General features: G+C 41.4%; 1 protein-coding gene across 1 annotated transcript in view; it reads right to left on the bottom strand.

Moving 5' to 3' along the window:
- Positions 1 to 18734, bottom strand: part of Psma8 (proteasome 20S subunit alpha 8) — a 57326-nt gene that overhangs the window by 18394 nt on the left and 20198 nt on the right. Inside the window, exons 3-4 of the mRNA XM_021150704.1 lie at positions 17366 to 17490; positions 12991 to 13113 (exon numbers count right to left, since the gene is read on the bottom strand). Coding sequence (XP_021006363.1) covers positions 12991 to 13113; positions 17366 to 17490 — 248 coding nt within the window. The remainder of the gene's footprint in view (positions 1 to 12990; positions 13114 to 17365; positions 17491 to 18734) is intronic.

Below are 18734 nucleotides of genomic sequence, written 5' to 3'. Positions count from 1 at the left end.
TTTTCCCTTGCTAACATTTTTTTCATCAACAGGAACAGTTCCAACCCTGGTGACCAATGAGCAAGAACCTCCTAGACCAACAGCTCCTTCCTACCCTGTTTTACAGGATAGTACCCGAAGACTTGTTTCTGTCCGGGTCCTTATGGATCCCCTTTGCCTGTGCCACAGGGTGGTGGGGAACAATTGGAGTTAGCTCCAACCCTGTCACCTGCCCCAGTGGCATCAGCTTTGGGGTCAGAAGGGGGATCTACACAGGGCAGGAGAAGTAGGGTGCACTGTGTCCTCTGACTCTAGAGGGCTGGAAGCAGACTCCACTGCTCTGCCTCTACAGGCAATGGGGCCAGCAGACCAACATGGAAATCAACCTCACCACTACAGGCCCTTTGATGCTGCTAACTTCTATAATTGGAGGACGAAAAATGTCCCATTTTCTGAGACCCCTAAGGACCTTATTGACCTCTTAGACACTGTTCTCTTTACTCATCAGCCTACCCAAAGTTCAGGGCAGGTAGAAAGAATGAATAGAACATTGAAAAGTGACCTTAACTAAATTAGCCGGAGAGTGGTGGGGACTGGATGATGTTCCTTCCCTTTGCTCTATATCAAGTAAGGAATTCTCCTTACCAGATGTACCCAACCCCCTTGGGGTTATCCCAGCCCCCATTGGACCCAGCCTGCAGGCATCAGCCATTGCAGAACTGGAGGATGATGATTTAATGTTTAGGGTCAGAGCTACCAAATGGTCTCATAAACATGTTTGGCCCAAACTACGTGCCCGTTATGAAGCAGGCCTGCTTCCAGAGCCTCAAGTTTTGACCAGGAGACTGAGCCTATGTGAGGAGATTTCACCAAGGCGTGCTTGAACCAGATGCAAAGGACTTTGCATCATCCTCTTGACCTTGCCAACCGCCATCAAAATGAATGGACTTCCTGCCTGGGTGCACTGCACACACACCAGACCTGATGTCCCTTCTCCACTAAATGAATGGAATTACTGCCTGGGTGCACTGCACACACACCAGACCTGATAGTCCTTCTCCACTAAATGAATGGAATTACTGCCTGGGTGCACTGCACACACACCAGACCTGATGTCCCTTCTCCACTAAAGAAGACTACCTGGCCCCAGCCTCAGTGGAATGGAAGTTTCAAAGGGACACCAATCCTCTCAAGTTAAAATTGACATGGTCCTGCTAACTGTACGTACTGCAACCCCTAACCCACACCAGCCTTTTGATTTAACTTGGGCGACTGGTTATCATGCCCATTTGGCTTATACAAAAGGGCCAACTGGAATATCCTGGTTCTCAGACTTGATTTTTGATTTATGCTATCTGGCTGACAACTCATGGCCCAACACCCTACAGACACCTCAAGACTCACACCCTGAGTGCTGATGGGAAACTTTTCCCATATATCCAGGGCAAAAAGAACTATCAAATATGGGGATCCCGAACAGTTCTACTGTGCTGCCTGGGGATGTGAAACAGTCACTGGAAATAGAGGATAAACGGTGTCAAAAGAGGGTCTTTCCATGGTTGCCCAACAAAGAGACAATCCCAAAGTTTTGCTCAGGTCACTGACAAGGGAAAACAAGCCAAGGGATGGGAAGCCAGGAAGTCTTGGGGTCTCTGGCTCAGCATCATCGAGGGTTACAATCCTGGGTCACTTTTTACAGTCTAACTCCTAATGAGGCCAACCACAGACAAGTCACCAATGGCAATAGGCCCAAATAAAATTCTAGCACCCCCTAAACCAGTACTGGCCCCAACATCTTCAAGAACAAAAACTACGTTACCATCAGTTACCCAATCTCAGGGACCCTTAGTTCCAGAGCTCTCTTAAACAACCAGAATCAAGCCAATCCCCTCTGGTCAATGATGGTAAATACCTTCCAGATATTAAATGCTTCCAAACCTGGACTTACCACCTCCTGCGGTTATATTATATGTCAGACCCACCTTTTATAAAGGTATTGGGTTAATAGCATAATGCAATATTTCTAAAAGGGATTATGCATGTAGATGAATGATCATATAATTAGGAATAATAATCAGGAAGGTCTGGCTTTAACCCTCCAAATCATAGCAGAACAGGGTATCTGCCTGGGAAAGTTCCCCTTATTGCATCAACACCTCTGTGATCAGACTATTCCCATAGTCTACTCAAATGAGTTATCCCCCCCCCCAGAACAGGCATGGTGGGCCTGCTTAACAGGACTGACCCCTTGTGTGAATGGGGCAGTTCTTAATTCTTCTACCCCAGATGGGTTCTACATCTTGGTTCAATTAGTGCCCCGTATAACCTACTATTCAGAGGAACAGTGCTGAAAACTTTGGTAGGACAAACTGAGAGAGGCTTAATGAAACAAAAAAGAGAACCTATCTCTTTGATCTTAGCATTGATTCTAGGGACAGGACTAGCCAGAGCCAGCACTGGAATAGCTGCACTGGCATTACAGAAAAAGAATCATAACGGTTTAGAAGCAGACATAGATGAAAATATCCAGTACCTAGAAAGATCAATTTCCTACCTGGAGCATAACATAGATTCTCTGACTGAAGTGGTGTTACAAATAGGCGGCGACTAGACTTACTGACATCACTCTACCAATTGGCCCAAGTCCGCTGAAGCGGCAAGAATCTGTAGCACAAAACCAGAAGATTTTTGGTGCATTTCTCTCTATGGAGTCCTGACAGACGGAGCTGAATGGTGCAATGTAAGGTGGACCGATACATGTGTGCTGTTAGCAAAGAATCCTTTTATCACATGTCCTTTCATGTGCTTGCTTTAGTAGAACATCCTTTCACCTGTGTCTGCTTCAGCAAATTGTTCCTTCATGTGTTTGTCCCAGCAAAACACAATCCAACACAACTGACTTTCCAAAGAACCCTTAGGTTTCCACTTCAGTACTGCTTCTGACTCAGGGGCATTTGAGTCTTTTACCATAAAATAGTAGCAAGCTAATTTACATAATATGTAAATACTATGGCATAAAAGGAAGCCCAAACCCAGTAATTAGAAATAAACACTGAGGCTGGTCAGTGGAGTACACACCTATAATGCCAACAGGAAGATCTCTCTGAGTTCTAGGCCAACCTGGTTTACAGAGTGAGTTCCAGGTTGGTCAGGGCTATTACACAGAGAAACCCTGTCTTGAAAAACTGAAAAACGAAAAGAGGAAGAGAAGAGAAGAGAAGAGAAGAGAAGAGAAGAGAAGAGAAGAGAAGAGAAGAGAAGAGAAGAGAAGAGAAGACTGAGACAATGTTGAAATTCTTAATCCATTTAAAAATAACAAGCCTATTCTGTTTGCTGTGTTAGCCTTTTTTGGTCTACCATTACAAAATACCACCAATTAGGTGGCTTCAGAAATGGAACCTCAAAGTTCTGGTGTCTTGAATTGCAAACTGCTTTCAAAGGGTTTTCTTACAATATCCTCACACAGTTCCTCACCCTACCCTACCCTACCCCTGCTTTGGAAAATAAAACCATAACACTTATATTAACTTACTAGAATTTGTTATGTTTCCTTCAATTTATAAGTTGAAGTCCCAACCCTTCAATAAGACAGTCTTGAAGCTAATATGTTTAGTGAGATAACTGAGGTTAAATGAGATTTTTAAAGTAGGACTTTAATTTTTGTGTCCTTTGAGATGAGAGAGACACCTAAGCTACCTTTTCTGTGTGAACATGCCAGTGGGGACAGAGAAAATATCACAGGGCCCCACCTCTATGGAGAGATGCAGGCAGCTAATAACTACTGAGAGAGGTAGAATCCCCGGGGATGAGCCCACTAGTTGGTTATTCAAAACAACATGGATAACCCTAAAATCTCTACATAATAAAAGCAACATGAAGCAGACAGACTCAGCAATTTTGTGTGTATGCATACATACATACATATTCTCACAAATACACACAGTCATACATATGTGTGTAACAAGAGTGAAGAAAAAGAGGCTATACACTTGAGAGGGAGCAGGGGTAGGGAGGAGATGGAGGGAGGGAAGCAAAGAGGGAAAGTGATGTGATTATAATTTAATTAAAAATAAAATACTTTTTAAAAAGTAAACTTGAGGAGCAGAGAGATGGCTCGGTAGTTAAGAGTGCAATCTCTTCTTCCAGAGGACCTGGCTTTTATTACAAGCACCCACCCCACATGGCAACTGAACAAGCACCTGTAGTCTACTTCTAAAGGATGCGATGCCCTCTTCTGGTATTAGATGTATTCATGGTACACAGACATATATATGCAAGTGAAACCCATACACATAAAAATACATCTTAGAAAAAAACTTTAACACACACATGCACACACACATAAAAGCAGAATTTTTCTGTTATTTCACACTCAATGTTTTGAAATACTATTAATTTGGGTGAACTATAGCATCATTCGAGTGTTAAGAAAGGAAGGGACATTTTAATGTCCTTCTCAGTGAAATGTTCGTATTCTACTCAAGGTAGTTGTTTTCTAACAGTTGATTACAGGGTGGAATCTGGAACCAAGTGTTTTAAACTTTTAAAATTGGAACTATTAAAACTGTTTACACAAAAGTCTCTTGGCCAACAATTATTTAAAGTAAACTAAAATTTTCTTGTTAGGATAAAGTTGTACATGCCTATAATCCCAGAAGTCAGGAAGCTGAGACATATGTTCTAGGCCAGCATGAACCACACAGAAAGAGCCTGTCTAAAAGCAAACAAACCAAAAAGCAAGCAAACAAAACAACCCTACAATTTTTAGACTTCTGTTCTCAGCAGTGACAGTATTTTAATTTTTTTTGGTTTTGGTTTTGGTTTGCTTTTGTAAATGCTTCTCCGTATGCTGTACATATCTCAGGCTGCTCCCAAATCTTTTATTCTCTTCATTCAGTAACAGGATGCTGTGATCAGTTTTAACTTTGAATGGTTGATGATCATTGGGAGTTTGGAATGAATCTTTTATACTGTGCCTTGGTCACCTGGAAAACACTGGCTCACTGAATTATACAGACATTCTAACTGTTGACCTATCTCATTTCTAAAATATCAAATAAGTAAACTCCTTTTTACCAATAGTTTCATCAAAGGAATACTGAGAAACTGTCAGGCACAGTGTGATAGATAGATGTTTCTAAATCTTGCTTAAAACCTTGAATTGTATCATTAGCAACAAATAGTATCTGGTGTTTTCTGCACAAACCGGCTCAGCCTGTTCAATCCTGAGAACACATCTTGGCAAATTTCACATCTTAATAAACACCATTGTTGTCTATTGTTCTATGAGACACAAGTGAAGTGCTATTAAGTATGGGCAGTTTGACTTGCAAAGGAAAGAATAACCTTATTGTGTTTCTGAGCAGAATTCCCACTCTGCTTACAGAGGTGCTGTATGCTGATCGCTCCATCACACAAAAAGCTACAGGGCTGCTCATGTAGCCAGAATTTTACAGCAGCAATGAACAGCATCTGCTCTTTCACCAAAGATAACTTGAATTTCCTCATTTACTTGCTGCAAATTCCTGATGGTGTAGAGTAGTAAGTACCACTAAGGCTCGGTGCTCCGGCATCAGCAGCTTTACCATATTTAATCAGTTTACTTGTCCACCTATAAAAACTGTTGTTATGAGTTTTACTTTGTGGGCTGTAGGGCACAGCTAGCCTCAGATACACTGTGGGAAAGGAAGTGAGAACACAGTCATCTGGTCAATCACATGACGACTGACCTAGCATTTTTATTGGGTTCCAGATGTTCAATCTTGCCCTCTGAGGAAGTGCTGAGAATATCAAAGGGGTAGGAATGGGAAACTAACTCTCAAAGACTTCTCCAAGTATTTATAAGGCCTTAGCCTTCAACTGGTAACCGCAGGGGCACAGTCTAATTAGCCAGCTGGCGAGTCACCTGCCCATACCTTATTCAACCAGTGGTGCAAAAAAGGTCCCATCTGCAATCTTTGCCAATTATCATTTAAATCTATGGAGGTAGTTATATCTGGTCACTTGCTCACATTTGCAAGATGCCTAGACTTTACTGGCGAGAATAGTACCCTGCTCCTCAGCTTAATTCACATGCTGACAGTGAAGGAATCATTAATATCTCTGGATTGAGATGATACTAAAATGCACAGCTATTAGACTCAGTCAGCTTGCATGCCAGAAGAGATACAGTTATGGAACTCATCTATTCTTAGAGCAGGATGCAATTGGACAATTCACTTTGGGTTGGTTGCTGTAAGATTGTCTCCTATCACCTAAACTACAGAATTAGTTGTAAATTGGCCAAGCCTGTTGGTCACTCTGATTTAAAGGTCTTTGATAGAGAACACTGAGCATCTGTGGTGGTTTGAATATGCTTGACCCAAGGAATGTCACTATTGGAGGTGGGACCTTGTTGGTTGGAGTGGCCTTGTGTGGCCTTGTGGAGGAAGTGTGTCACTGTGGGGTAGCCTTTGAGACCCTTCTCCTAGCTGCCTGGAGGACAGTCTTCTCCTGACTGAATTCTGATGAAGATGTAGAACTTTTGGTTTCTTATCCAGCACCATTGCCTGCCTGGATGCTGCCATGCTTTCTGCATGGACTCAACCTCTGAGCCTGTAAGCCAGCCCCAAATAAATGTTGCCTTGTTCGTAGTGTCTCTTCTCAGTAATAAAACCCTAATAAGATATAAGTTGAAACCAGGGACTAGGGTATTGCTGTGATCAGCCTGACTGCTTTTGTTTGGAAGAATGTGGGTTTGGGACTTTGGATTTAGAAAGCAGTGGAATGCTTTAAGTGGGGCTTATTAGGACATACGAGTAGACGCATGAAAGACAGTGTTCCTGGGGGTGATTTGATGTGTGGGGGCCTAGCTCAAGAGATTTCAGAGGAATCGTCTGTGTATATAGCCTAGATACAGTTCTTGTTATATTTTGGTGACGAATGTGACTGTTTTTTGCCCGTGTTTGAAGAGTCTACCTGAGGCTAAGGTAAAGAGATTTTGATTAATTGCATTGACAAAAGAAAAAGTCCGCATGTAATAAAGGGGCACCAGGAAGGGAAATGGAATTAAACCCTGTGTTCAAGGAGATAAGCAGATTAAGGGAATGGCCACTTTGAGGCAAGATCCCACTTAGCTAAGCTTATTGTTTGCCACTGAACAAGAAATAGTTATATCATGTTAGATGTTATTATTAATTGGTAATTGTTTTCACTAGGACTTTTAATCTGGAATGAACTATAATCCAAAAATGGAGGCATAGGATTTTGATCTGGATCTTGAGGCATTGTAGCCATGAAAAGCTTAGGCCTAGGCATGGCGGTACATGCCTTTAATTCTAGGAGACAGAGGCAAGCAGATCTATGAGTTCAAGGCCAACCTAGAACAGAGCAAATCCCAGGTAAAGAAAAAGTTAAGCCGGGCAGTGGTGTCGCACGCCTTTAATCCCAGCACTTGGGAGGCAGAGGCAGATGGATTTCTGAGTTCGAGGCCAGCCTGGTCTACAAAGTGAGTTCCAGGACAGCCAGGGCTACACAGAGAAACCCTGTCTCAAAAAACAAAAAACAAACAAACAAAAAAAAGAAAGAAAAAGAAGGAAAGAAAGAAGAAAGAAAGAGAAAGAAAGAAAAAAGAGAAAAGAGGAAAAGAAAAAGTTAAGTTCAGGTGCTATGGTACATGACTTTAATCCCAGCATTCAGGACACATGGTCATGCAGATCTCTGAGTTCAAGGTCAATCTACAGAGCAAGGTCCTGGATAGTCTAGCTTAAGCAGTGAAGGAGTTAGAAAACAGAAATCTGGTGAAGATGTAATAGAACAAGGGGGTCAGGTTCCAGCTCCAGCAAGTATCAGCTTTGGCCATGTGGCTCTGGCTTTTGAGTCTAGAGGGGACTACTGAGACAACTGATGCTGGCTAGCTAGAGCTAAGAAGTTAGTGGTGATTAAGAAGAGATCAGCATCACTGAGGGGACATCTTCTGGGAAGTGTTTTCTGAGAGCACAAAGAGGCTGTGTTCCTCAAGTTTCAGCTGAACTTGGTAATGTTTAATAATTACCCAGGTGGTACTGGTGAGGCCTGGCACTGTGAGAGGCCAGGGAAGGCCACTGGTAAAAGTGCAGCCACAGTTACAGTTGATGGCCATGCAAAGAATTTGAGGCTTGTCATCATGAAAGGAACCTATGAGGGACTATTGGTGAAACAGTAGGAGTGGAAGACTCCAGTGAATTGGAGATGCCAGTACCATGAAATAATCACCAAGAACAGCAGCAACAGTAGAGTGGAGTCAACCAGACCCCAGAGTGCTACAGAGAGCAGATCTGGAGAAGTGGTGCAAGCCCTTTGGAGGAGCCCTGAAAATCATGTGTGGATCTCAGGCACTGGAACAAGAAGCTGTAAAGTTTAAGTTGCCTTGGAGACCCCAAGATGTTTGAGATGCCAGAGCCATGGGATATCTGCTAAGGAAAGTTGCTAACAGAGTGGAAGCAGCCTAGAAGAAAGAAGTTTGTTGCAGCCAACAGAGCAGAAAGGAGTTGGAAATCTGAAGAGCATTTTGACATCAGGCATGGAGAATCAAAGCTTAGAGTTTGCTCAGCTGGATTTTGGTCTTGCTTTGGTCCAGTATTTCCTCATGGTGATGTTTTGGAATGATAATGTGTGTCCTGTGATGGTGGAGGCATGGGTCTGCCTTTTGACAGTTAAGTGATTGGAACACTGTTGACACTGTTACAGACTATGGGGATGTTGAAAGTTGAATGAAATATATTTTGCATTATTCTATGTTTAGGTATAGACCCCATAGACTCAAGTGTTTGAACAAACCTATGGGGGTCAAGGAGTACAATTTGGTGATTTGATATGCTTGGTCCGGGGAGTGGCACTATTAGGAGATTGTGGCCTTGCTGGAGAAAATGTGTCACTGTGGGGGTGGACATTAAGACCCTCCTCTTGGCTGCCTGGAAGACAGCTTTCTCCTGACTACATCAAGATACAGAACTCTTGGCTCCTTATCCAGCATTGTGTCTGCCTGGATGCTACCATGTTTCCTACATGAACTGAACCTCTGATCCTGTAAGCCAGCCCTAGTTAAATGTTGCTCCTTACAAGAGTTGTCTTGGTCATGGTGTCTCTTCTCAGCAATAACCCCTAACTAAGGACTTGTCCAGGTCAGCCAGCTCTGTACATGTAACATACCTGCTAGTGTCATGAAATCACGAAGTTCAGACCATATTTTCCAGACCCAGAGGCAGTCCCTTCCATGCAACTGTGATTTGCCACTTTTTCCATACACCATGAAGGAACTCAGCAGTTCCAGGCTCCTTGACTCCTCTGCTGCACTGTGCATGGTCTATACAGGGGCTGTGCTAATGGAGGTCATGGACCTGCATAGCCAGCTGTTGCTAGATAAAGACTCACACTTTACACTGAAATTGACAACTGGCTGGTTGATTTTGGCAAACTCTCCTTGCAGGGGCTAGACAAACTGGCGGTGTACAAGCAGAAATACAATAGACTTTCAGACATCAAGGGACACACTCAAAAAGATTCACACCAAATTTAGATTTATTTCTCATGCTACCCATCTTGATACTCTTTTCCAGATTATCAGTCTTTTTTTTCCAAGACATTAGGGTCTCCTGCTAACCTTGGATATTGCTTGAGATATACTACTATATCTCAAGATTTTGAGATACCCTTTCTCTTATAATCATCGTGCAGCGCTGGAGTTTCATAGATACCAGCTAAGGCACTAGGTACAGTAGATATGAAGAGAACTTCTGAGGTAAAGAAATCTACCTCAACATGGAACTCCCATGAGAGCTGACAGTTTCACTGGAATGGTCCTGAGATCAGACATGGTGAATGTCTGGCTACCAGATCTCATTGGCCATGAAAGACATAGAAAATACTGTACACACTCATAGAAGAATTAATGGGGAGGTCAATGAAAACCAGTTACCTCCTGGATCAGAGGTTTGAAGATTAGATTTTGAGAACTGTAATTTATACTTTATATCTGATTTGGCTAGATACTTTAGACTTTTAAGTCTCAGCAACTGTTATATAGGAAATATTTGATAAACATCTACTTTCATAACAAGTCATCTGGACAGAGTCTTCTAACATAACTCACCTATCATGCCACCACACAGGCTTGTCGTTCTCTAGCATCTAGAATATAACTGGCTTGTTTTAGGCACTCCTATCTCCAGTGTTCAGAACAGGTCTAAGCAAATCGTCCTTGGTCCTCTTGGTGAAGGAAGAAGAGTTCCCTTGCATCTGTGTTCTCATCTAGCTACTGTTCTACTTCTATGCTCCTCTTCATCATCTTAAAAAGACAAAACTAGCCACTGCCTTCCTCATCACCTGCCTTTTGGGAGGGATTTCAAAACTTAAGAACATGAAATATTAACAGTATATTCTTTAACTATACACCTGACACTAACACTGAGATATGTATTGCACTTTTCTCCATTCACACACACACACACACTTTCAGTATTATAGATACCATATTTTATTACATTCATTAATTTATTTTGTGGGTATAAATTGTGTTGGTGGGTAGAGGTCAGAGGACAATTTGAAGAAGTTGGTTTTCTTCCATCAGGGGGGTCCTGGCTATTTAACTCAAGTCATAAGATTTGGCCAACCATCTTTACCTCCCAAGCCATCTTGCCAGTCCTAGGTAGTCTTATTTGACTACATTATACTTACCACATCCAGAAGACTTCACAATATTATCTAATGTAAGCCCACATATAACTATATCTGCACCTCTAGAATCTTCTTTGAGTCTATTTTCCCATCCAGAATATAACCAACAATTATGGTTCACATTTGCCTGTTTTGATTTATGTCTTTCAATAGCAAGAGACTAGTTTATGTTCTGAATATATCTGATTGTTCCTTCCTTATTAGACTCAGGTTAAACCCAGTGGTATGAATACTTCAAAGGTAATGTTATTTCCTTCCCAAGGCATCGATCAGGAAGCACGTATATAATTTTAGCCACTATCATGGCTATTTTTGTCACCTTGACTATATCTAAATTAACTAAAACCCAAGTGGCTGGTACCTGTAAGGGAGTTTATTTGTTTGTTTGTTTCCCAAAACAGAGTTTATCTGTTTACCCCTGAGTGTCCTGGAACTCGCTCTGTAGACCAACTCACCTGGAAAGGGATTTTTTTGTAATTAAATCATTTGAAATTGGAAGACCCACTTTAATATGGGTCAAACCTTTGGTGTCAGTCTATAGAAAGGATATGGAAGAAGGAAGCTCGTGCGATGCCTGCTTGCCTTCACTGTTGCTGACAAGTCTATTCCTGTGCTGGTACTAGAGCCTGCTTCCCCAGGATTCTGGTGTAAGCTGAGACATCCAGTCTTATGGAACTGAACTGGATTGGATTCTTGGACTTTCCATTGGTAGACAGCCATTCTTGCACTAGCTGGATCACAGTCTATAAGCCACTCTAATAAATCCAAATAAAGTCTTCTTTGATACTGGACACAGTCTGTAAGTTCCCATGTATGTGGAGGATGTTTCTACAGAGAACATATTTTCACTGGACTAGAGCTAAGACCACCATTTGACTTTGGCAGATACCAGAGCAGAGCATGCTTCAAATTCGGGTCACTGGTGAAGTTTCAAACAATTTGAACATTCTCTCATTTTCCTAACTAATGGGAAACAAATCAGAACTCCTTTTCCTGATGCCTTAAGGCATTAGACAAACTAAAATGAAAACCATTTATGCAAATTTAAAACAACATTAGAATGGATAGTAATGTTGTAAAGATAACTGCAAACTGAAGATAGTAGGCTTAAAAAATATTTCAAGACTGATCATATAACAATTAGGTTTGTCTGGGGCAATGACTGGAAGGCAGAGAGAGCAAGTAAGGGCATTGAGCTGGCTCTGCAGGCAGGATGTGTAGCCTGCTGACCCTGATGAACCTCAGTTGGATCCTCAGGATCCAGAAGACTGAAGAAGAGACCTACTACTGCCTCTACACCATACACAAATAAATAAGTGTAATAACATTTTTAAAGAGTTATTTATTTATTTATTTATTTAATGTATGTGAGTACACTGTCATTCTCTTCAGACATACCAGAAAAGAGCATCAGATCTCATTACGGATGGCTGTGAGCCACCACGTGATTGCTGGGAATTGAACTCAGGACCTCTGGAAGAGCAGTCAGTGCTCTTAACTGCTGAACCATCTCTCCAGCCCCCTCCCCTGCAGAAAAACAATTCCACTTATTATATGAAGATTATTGCTATATACTAACACATAGTATGTATTGGAGTTTATGGTTACCTGACTCCTAGAATAGAGGACATGGGATTGGAGACATAGCTCAGCAGTTAAGAGCACACTCACATGATGGCTTACACCAGTTCCAAAGGATCTGATTACCTTTCTGGCCTCTGAGAGCACTGGACATGCATGCATTCAGACAAAACATCCATACATATAAATGGAACAAATTATTTTGCTATAGAAATCAGACTTAGAAAGACAATTATTACACTTTCTCCTCACAAGTAGGTTTGTGAGGTAGGGGTCGTAAGAAACAGGAAGGGTAATGGATGAACAAATATGAATGGAATCTAATGATGTGCATGTATAAAATATTAATAGGCATCAAACATCAATGTGGTGTTTATTCATCTGTTTTGGGTTTGTTTTGTTTTGTTTTGTTTTCTGAGTCAAGATCTCACTCAGGCTGACCTGAAACTCCCACATGTAACCCTGGCTGACCAGCAATTCTGTGGTCCTGGCTTCATAAAAGCTGGGATTACAGGCATGTACCATCATGGCCGGCTTAAACTAAGGTCTTTCACAATCATAAACCATTATTTCTAAAGAGTGAAATGACTAGTCTGTGTCACTGTCCATATTTTAATGCAACATAATTCTGTTATGTCCCTGAAAGCAATAAAGCATTTACATTTATTACAAATTTTGCAATAAATTAAAGCACTTATCTGACAACTTCTATGAAAAATTAATAAATTTGTTACTCACTTTCCAAGCATGGTAAGTACCGGAAGGATCTGTCTGATACAATCTTGGGATGCCGTCATCATCAAAGCCTACAATTAAGGCTGAAATACCAAAAGGCCTTCGTCCATTGCTCTGGGTATATTTCTAAAAAATAAAATTTGTTTTTACTATAACACTGTCTTAGTTACTGTTCTACTGCTGTGAAGAGACACCATAGCCAAGGCAACTTTTACAAAAGCCAGCGTGTAATTGGAGGGTTACTAGTCCAGTACCATCATGGCAGGGAACACGGAGAAGCAGCTAACAGGAAAGAGAGACTGGGCCTGGTGTGGGCTTTTTGAAACCTCAAAGCCTACCCCCTCATGACACACCTCCTCCAACCAGGCCACATCTCCTAGCTGTTATAATCCTTTCACATAGGGTCACTCCTGGTCACCAAGCATTCAAATAGATGAGCCTCTGGGGCCATGCTTAGTCAAACCAGCACACACACTATCAGATCAGAGAAAATTTAGTAACAAAAGCATTGCCATCAAAATTATCTACTTTTCTGATGATTTTTCTAAAAAATCTTTGCACTGATTTTAATTATGTATATGTGTCTTCATGTGGGTGTGTGGATGTGAGTACTGGGATCCCGTGGAACTGGAGTTACAGGTGGTTATGAGCTGCTAGCACCCAACAACATCCGGTCCTCTGGAAGAGCAGTTAAATGCTCTTAACCTCTGAGCCATCCCTCCGGCCCCTACTTTTCTAATTTTATTGTATTTAGTGTTTCTTGACTATTGTTAATTCATAATGACATTTTTAATAAATCAGTGTGTATGATCTGTAAAACAGAATCACAAATTTGCTAATATATCGGGGTTTTTTTCTTAAAAGATTCCTACTCCACTTTTGTTATTTCCCATTTTTAAATAAAATTATAGATTACCATATAAATGTTGTTCTCAGCTATGTCTTTCCCTTCAGTCCCCCCACTTCTCTACCCCCTTTGGCTGCTGTTTTCCTTCCCTCTTATTTTTTTCATGTCAAATGGATTTCATTCTTCAGTCCACCAAGTATGTGTGGTAGCCTGAATAAGAATGGCCCCAGAGGCTCATGTATTTGAATGCTTGGTCACCAGAGAGTGACACTATTTTAGCAATTAGTAGGCGTGACCTTATTGGAGGGCTTTAGGGTATTAAAAGCTCAAGCCATGCTTTGTGTCTCTCTCTTCCTGCTGGCTGTGGATCCAGATGCACAACTCTCAGCTCCTCTCCAGCACCGTGTCTGTCTGTGTGCCACAATGCTCTCATCATGATGATAGTCAGCTAACCCTCTGAAACTGTAAGCAGGCCCAATTAAATGCTTTCTTTTATAAGAGTTGTCATGGCCATGGTGTCTCTTCACAACAAAAGAACCACGACTAAGACAGTATGAAATCTCTTTGACCCAGTGGAAGACTGAGCATTTGTTTTGCTTGTCAGGGGAGCTAAGTTAATAAGCTGTGCTTTGGAGGTCCGCCCTTGTTTGCCTAGAGGAACACTGTGGCTACTGTTAGGGGCTACTCCTACTAGATAATATTGCTACCAAATATTCTCTGTTCACTGCACTGCGTCATCTCCTTCTGTCCCAAGAAAAGGGATCTTTTGTTTCTCTTGAAGAAAAGCACAGATTTCCCACACAGACACTGAAACCAATTGTATTTCTTATTACTTTTGTGTCTGGGAACTTCCTGGATTTGTGCTCCAAGGAGTGGCATTCTCACTGAGATGGGCCATATGAAGAGACAGCCCTGACAGAAGGCTAAGGACTGAATACATAGGTAACTTTACTTAACTCTGTGGCTGGATGTGTTTCTGTGTTATTCTGTGGTTAGAAACAGCTTTTTAGTGGCTTTCTCTCAGTCTTATCTACACATGGGTTCTATTTTCTCATTTTTCAAGTTTATTATGCCATGATTTGCTAGTAATGTTTGTATAAACTTCTAAGCTATGAATATAAATATCCTCTTTTAAAGCACAGGATATGTTTAATTCCTGTGAACTGTCTAATATTCTAGTTTACACGAGGTATGAAGAGCACGCATTACACAGTATCTTACAAGAAAGACCTTCTTACTTTCCAGTCTTTACACTTCAGCAAAAGGGTAATGTAAGAAAGTTAAATCTCTAAGGTGCATGTGAGACTTCTCTGGCCTGGAGGTGCAGGGCTCCCAGTGGCTATCTGACTGTCACAGACTTACAACTGTGCTTCCACAGTCTATTCTCAAGACCTCGATTTCTCCAGAAGCAGCTTTAAAAGCCACACATAAGGACCTTGTGTGTGTGTGTGATGTTCTGTGTCCTGCTTTTTTGCTAGATTCCTTTCTTACAACTGGGAAAATTAAAATAAAATATATAAGTAACTACAAAAATTTTGGAATTTCTTCTAAAATGAAGCAACAAACTTTAAAAAACCAAAACAGTGATTTGATGTATATTATTCATCAAATTTGGATTTATAAAGCACTTGTAAGTCTCCATGTAGAACCAGGGTATCTTCCCTGCCAGGGCAGCTGGAGGCACAAGTCAGCAAAGTGAGTGGCATTCTCACCCATGTTCATGGACTGAAAACAGACTCAGTAGCTTCCCAAAAGCAGTAAGATAAAGGAAAGCCAGTATTCCATCTTTAAGTTACAGCTTTTGCAGACTACTCTTGACAAACTGCTTGTTAACAGAGGGATGGATTAAGGAAATATGGTGTGCACATATGGTCTACACACACACCAGAGTGTTCCAACCATGAAGAAAAACCAAATTACTTACTCTGTTGTAGGATAGTGAATGGAACTGGAAACAATCCTATATTTTATATAGACACATAAAATCATGCGTGTACAAATGATGAGTCATGCATATACAAATGATGTGTCATGGATATACAAATGACATGTTATATGTGTACAAATGAAGTGAAACCGCAGAGCAATGGAGGGAATTTTAGTGGGCAGGGGAGTGGGAGAGAGAAAGAGGACAGGAATATAGGACAGATATGGAGGGATTTGTTCAATATACAATATATATTTACTGGAATATCCTTACATTCAGACACAGGTTTGAAAAGAGGAATGTAGTCCTGGTAGGACAGCCAAGTGGGCAAAGCACCTGCTGCCAAGCCTCACCTGAGTTTTGTTACCAGGACCCCCCTTGCTCGAAGAGAAACAACTCCCTCAGCTTGTCCTCATGTGAGTATTGACACATGTCACTGCACCCAGAATAAATATGTAACTAAAAATGTTCATTCAGGGCCTGGAGAGATGGCTCAGCGGTTAAGAGCAGAGGTTGCTCTTTTAGAGGTTCTTAGTTCAATTCCCAGCAACCATATGGTGGCTCACACCATCTATGAGATCTGGTGCCCTCTTCTGGTGTGCAGGCATAAATGCATGCAGAATGCGGTATAAATAAATCTTTTTTAGAAAAGATTAAAAATAAATCCATCGTTCCTGTTGAAGGACAATTTGCTCAAGTAGAAATGAAAAGAGTGAACCAGCATATGGGAAAATTCAATGTCACTAAATGGAAACACAAATTAAATAAACTATTACATTATACAAGTCTCACTTACAAAAGAGAGGAAAATGAAAACCAGCATTCAGTAGCCCTCTGGGATAGCTGGTTGCGCAATACAAACAGGATCAATCCTTCTAGAAAGCTGTTTGGCACATATTACAAGAGCCTTAAAATCAATTATAATCTCCAATCTAGTGACCTTTTACTTAAAACTTAATTTAATAATACAGTTTTAAAAAGAAGAACAAGCAATGATCAACCCAGAATAATGTGATTGGGTGTCAGGGAGAGGGAGAACAAGAAAGAAACTGAAGTGACGCCACTTTCAAATGACCACCAGAGCTGGTCACAGATTCTAACACCACAGTTGGAGAGTATACCAAGAAGGAGAGTCTGCCACACCCAAGCACACATGCTGCAAGAAAGAGCTCAGGCCTGCATGCGACCATCACCCTCAGCATTCAATGACAGGGCATGCATGGATTCAGAAGACACCATATTCTAAACCTGGTAAGGAGGACTTTGGTTTGCTGGTGAAATAATTGATATTACTTTGGAAAACTTTGAGGAATTATATTATTGTGTCTACAGAAGGTTAAAAATTTCCTTTGAAAATCTGGCATTCTATAAATAACAATGACAACAACAACAATAATAATAATAACTCCAAGAATTGAGACTGATCTTGATTTCTGGCGATGCGGCCCACTTTACCCAGATAAGTGAATGCGGTAATTCTGAGAATGAATAGGGAACCTAAGGCATCCTGTGAACTAAATGCTCGGAGCACCTGCTTATTTCTAAGACAGGACCAATGATGGCAGAAAACAGAGAACTGAAGGACAGTGGTGAGTGCAGCTCACCTGCTTTAGAGTTGCTATGAAGCGAGTTATATACTCTACAGTGACCGGATCCTCCACTGTGAGCTTGTGGCTCTGGCACTCCACCCGCGCTCTGCTGATCACCACTCTAGCATCTGCTGTCAGACCTGCAAAAACAGTCAAAACATTAACGTCTAAACACGTCTCAAAATGTATTTCCCTGTCAAAAGGTTTAGTCTTCAATTCTCTCTTACAGCATCCTTTGCCCTGCACTAATGCCTTCATAAAGGATCTAGAAAATTCCACATGCCTTAACTGTGATTTATTCCCTTTTTAAGCCTAATTTTACTCTCTCATTCATAGAGAAAATAATAAGCAGTTTGCTTTAAACATTGTTAATAAGTTGGTTTTATTTTTCTTACGAGAGCAAGAACAATACTCTGAAGCACATAGTCAATGTATTCAAAGCACATTTGAGTAACTGTGATATAGCAATTCTCATTTTTTTTCTCAAAATGAAAACTTGGGAAATCAAAGATGTTAGGACAGGTGGACTTCTGATAGAGTTAAAATATCCAAAAACGTTAAGATTAATTCTCAGCATGTCTATGAGGAGACAGTGCATGCTCTAGCTGAAGTCAGAGACTGACTACAGCATGTGACTAACACAACATTGAGTGTTTGTATAAACTAAGGACCACACTGGTGCTTGACGTGTGTGTGTGTGTGTGTGTGTGTGTGTGTGTGTGTGTGTGTGTGTGTGTGTGTGTGTAAATGCACACACATGAAGAGGGAGAAGGGGGCATTAGATGCCCTGGAGCTGGACTTACAAGCAGCTGTGGTATTGAGTGTGTGTGACTTGGGCATGGTTTCTGGGAACAAGCTCAAGTCTCTGCAAAAGCTTTACACACTCTTAACTGCTGAGCCATCTCTCCAGACCCTTCACTGCTCATTCAATACTTATCAGATTGTACTCAAAACCAAATCCACTCTAACCATCAGGAAGCAGGCACTTCTCACTCAGCCATTGCTCTTTATTCGTCACAAGCATCTACCTTCCCCATCCTGTAGCTATGGACACCTGCATCATCTTCACTCCTTGGAAACAGGAGAACAGGCAGAGTATAGAGCTGTCTGAGGCCAGATACTCAATTAGAGGACAAGAAGGTGATTCTCTGTACTGACATCGTCTACAAGAAAGGACTGGCAAGAGATGGCCGAACCCACCCTGGGTTAAAGTTTATGCAGCTAGAAATAGTCCAGATAAGCTCCTTAAGAGTATGTCCTCTTTACAGCGTGACTGTGGTCCACACCTAGAGAAACATTGATGTTAAAAAGACCTGAGTGGTGGTTTCTCCGGAGATGGCTCAGCAGGTGAATGTCTGTCACACAAGCATGGCAAACTCAACTT

The sequence above is a fragment of the Mus caroli genome, unplaced genomic scaffold (genome assembly GCF_978045245.1).
Source record: "Mus caroli unplaced genomic scaffold, Mus_caroli_1 scaffold_19, whole genome shotgun sequence".
NCBI lineage: Eukaryota > Metazoa > Chordata > Mammalia > Rodentia > Muridae > Mus > Mus caroli.
This window is presented reverse-complemented; position numbering and strand designations above follow the sequence as displayed.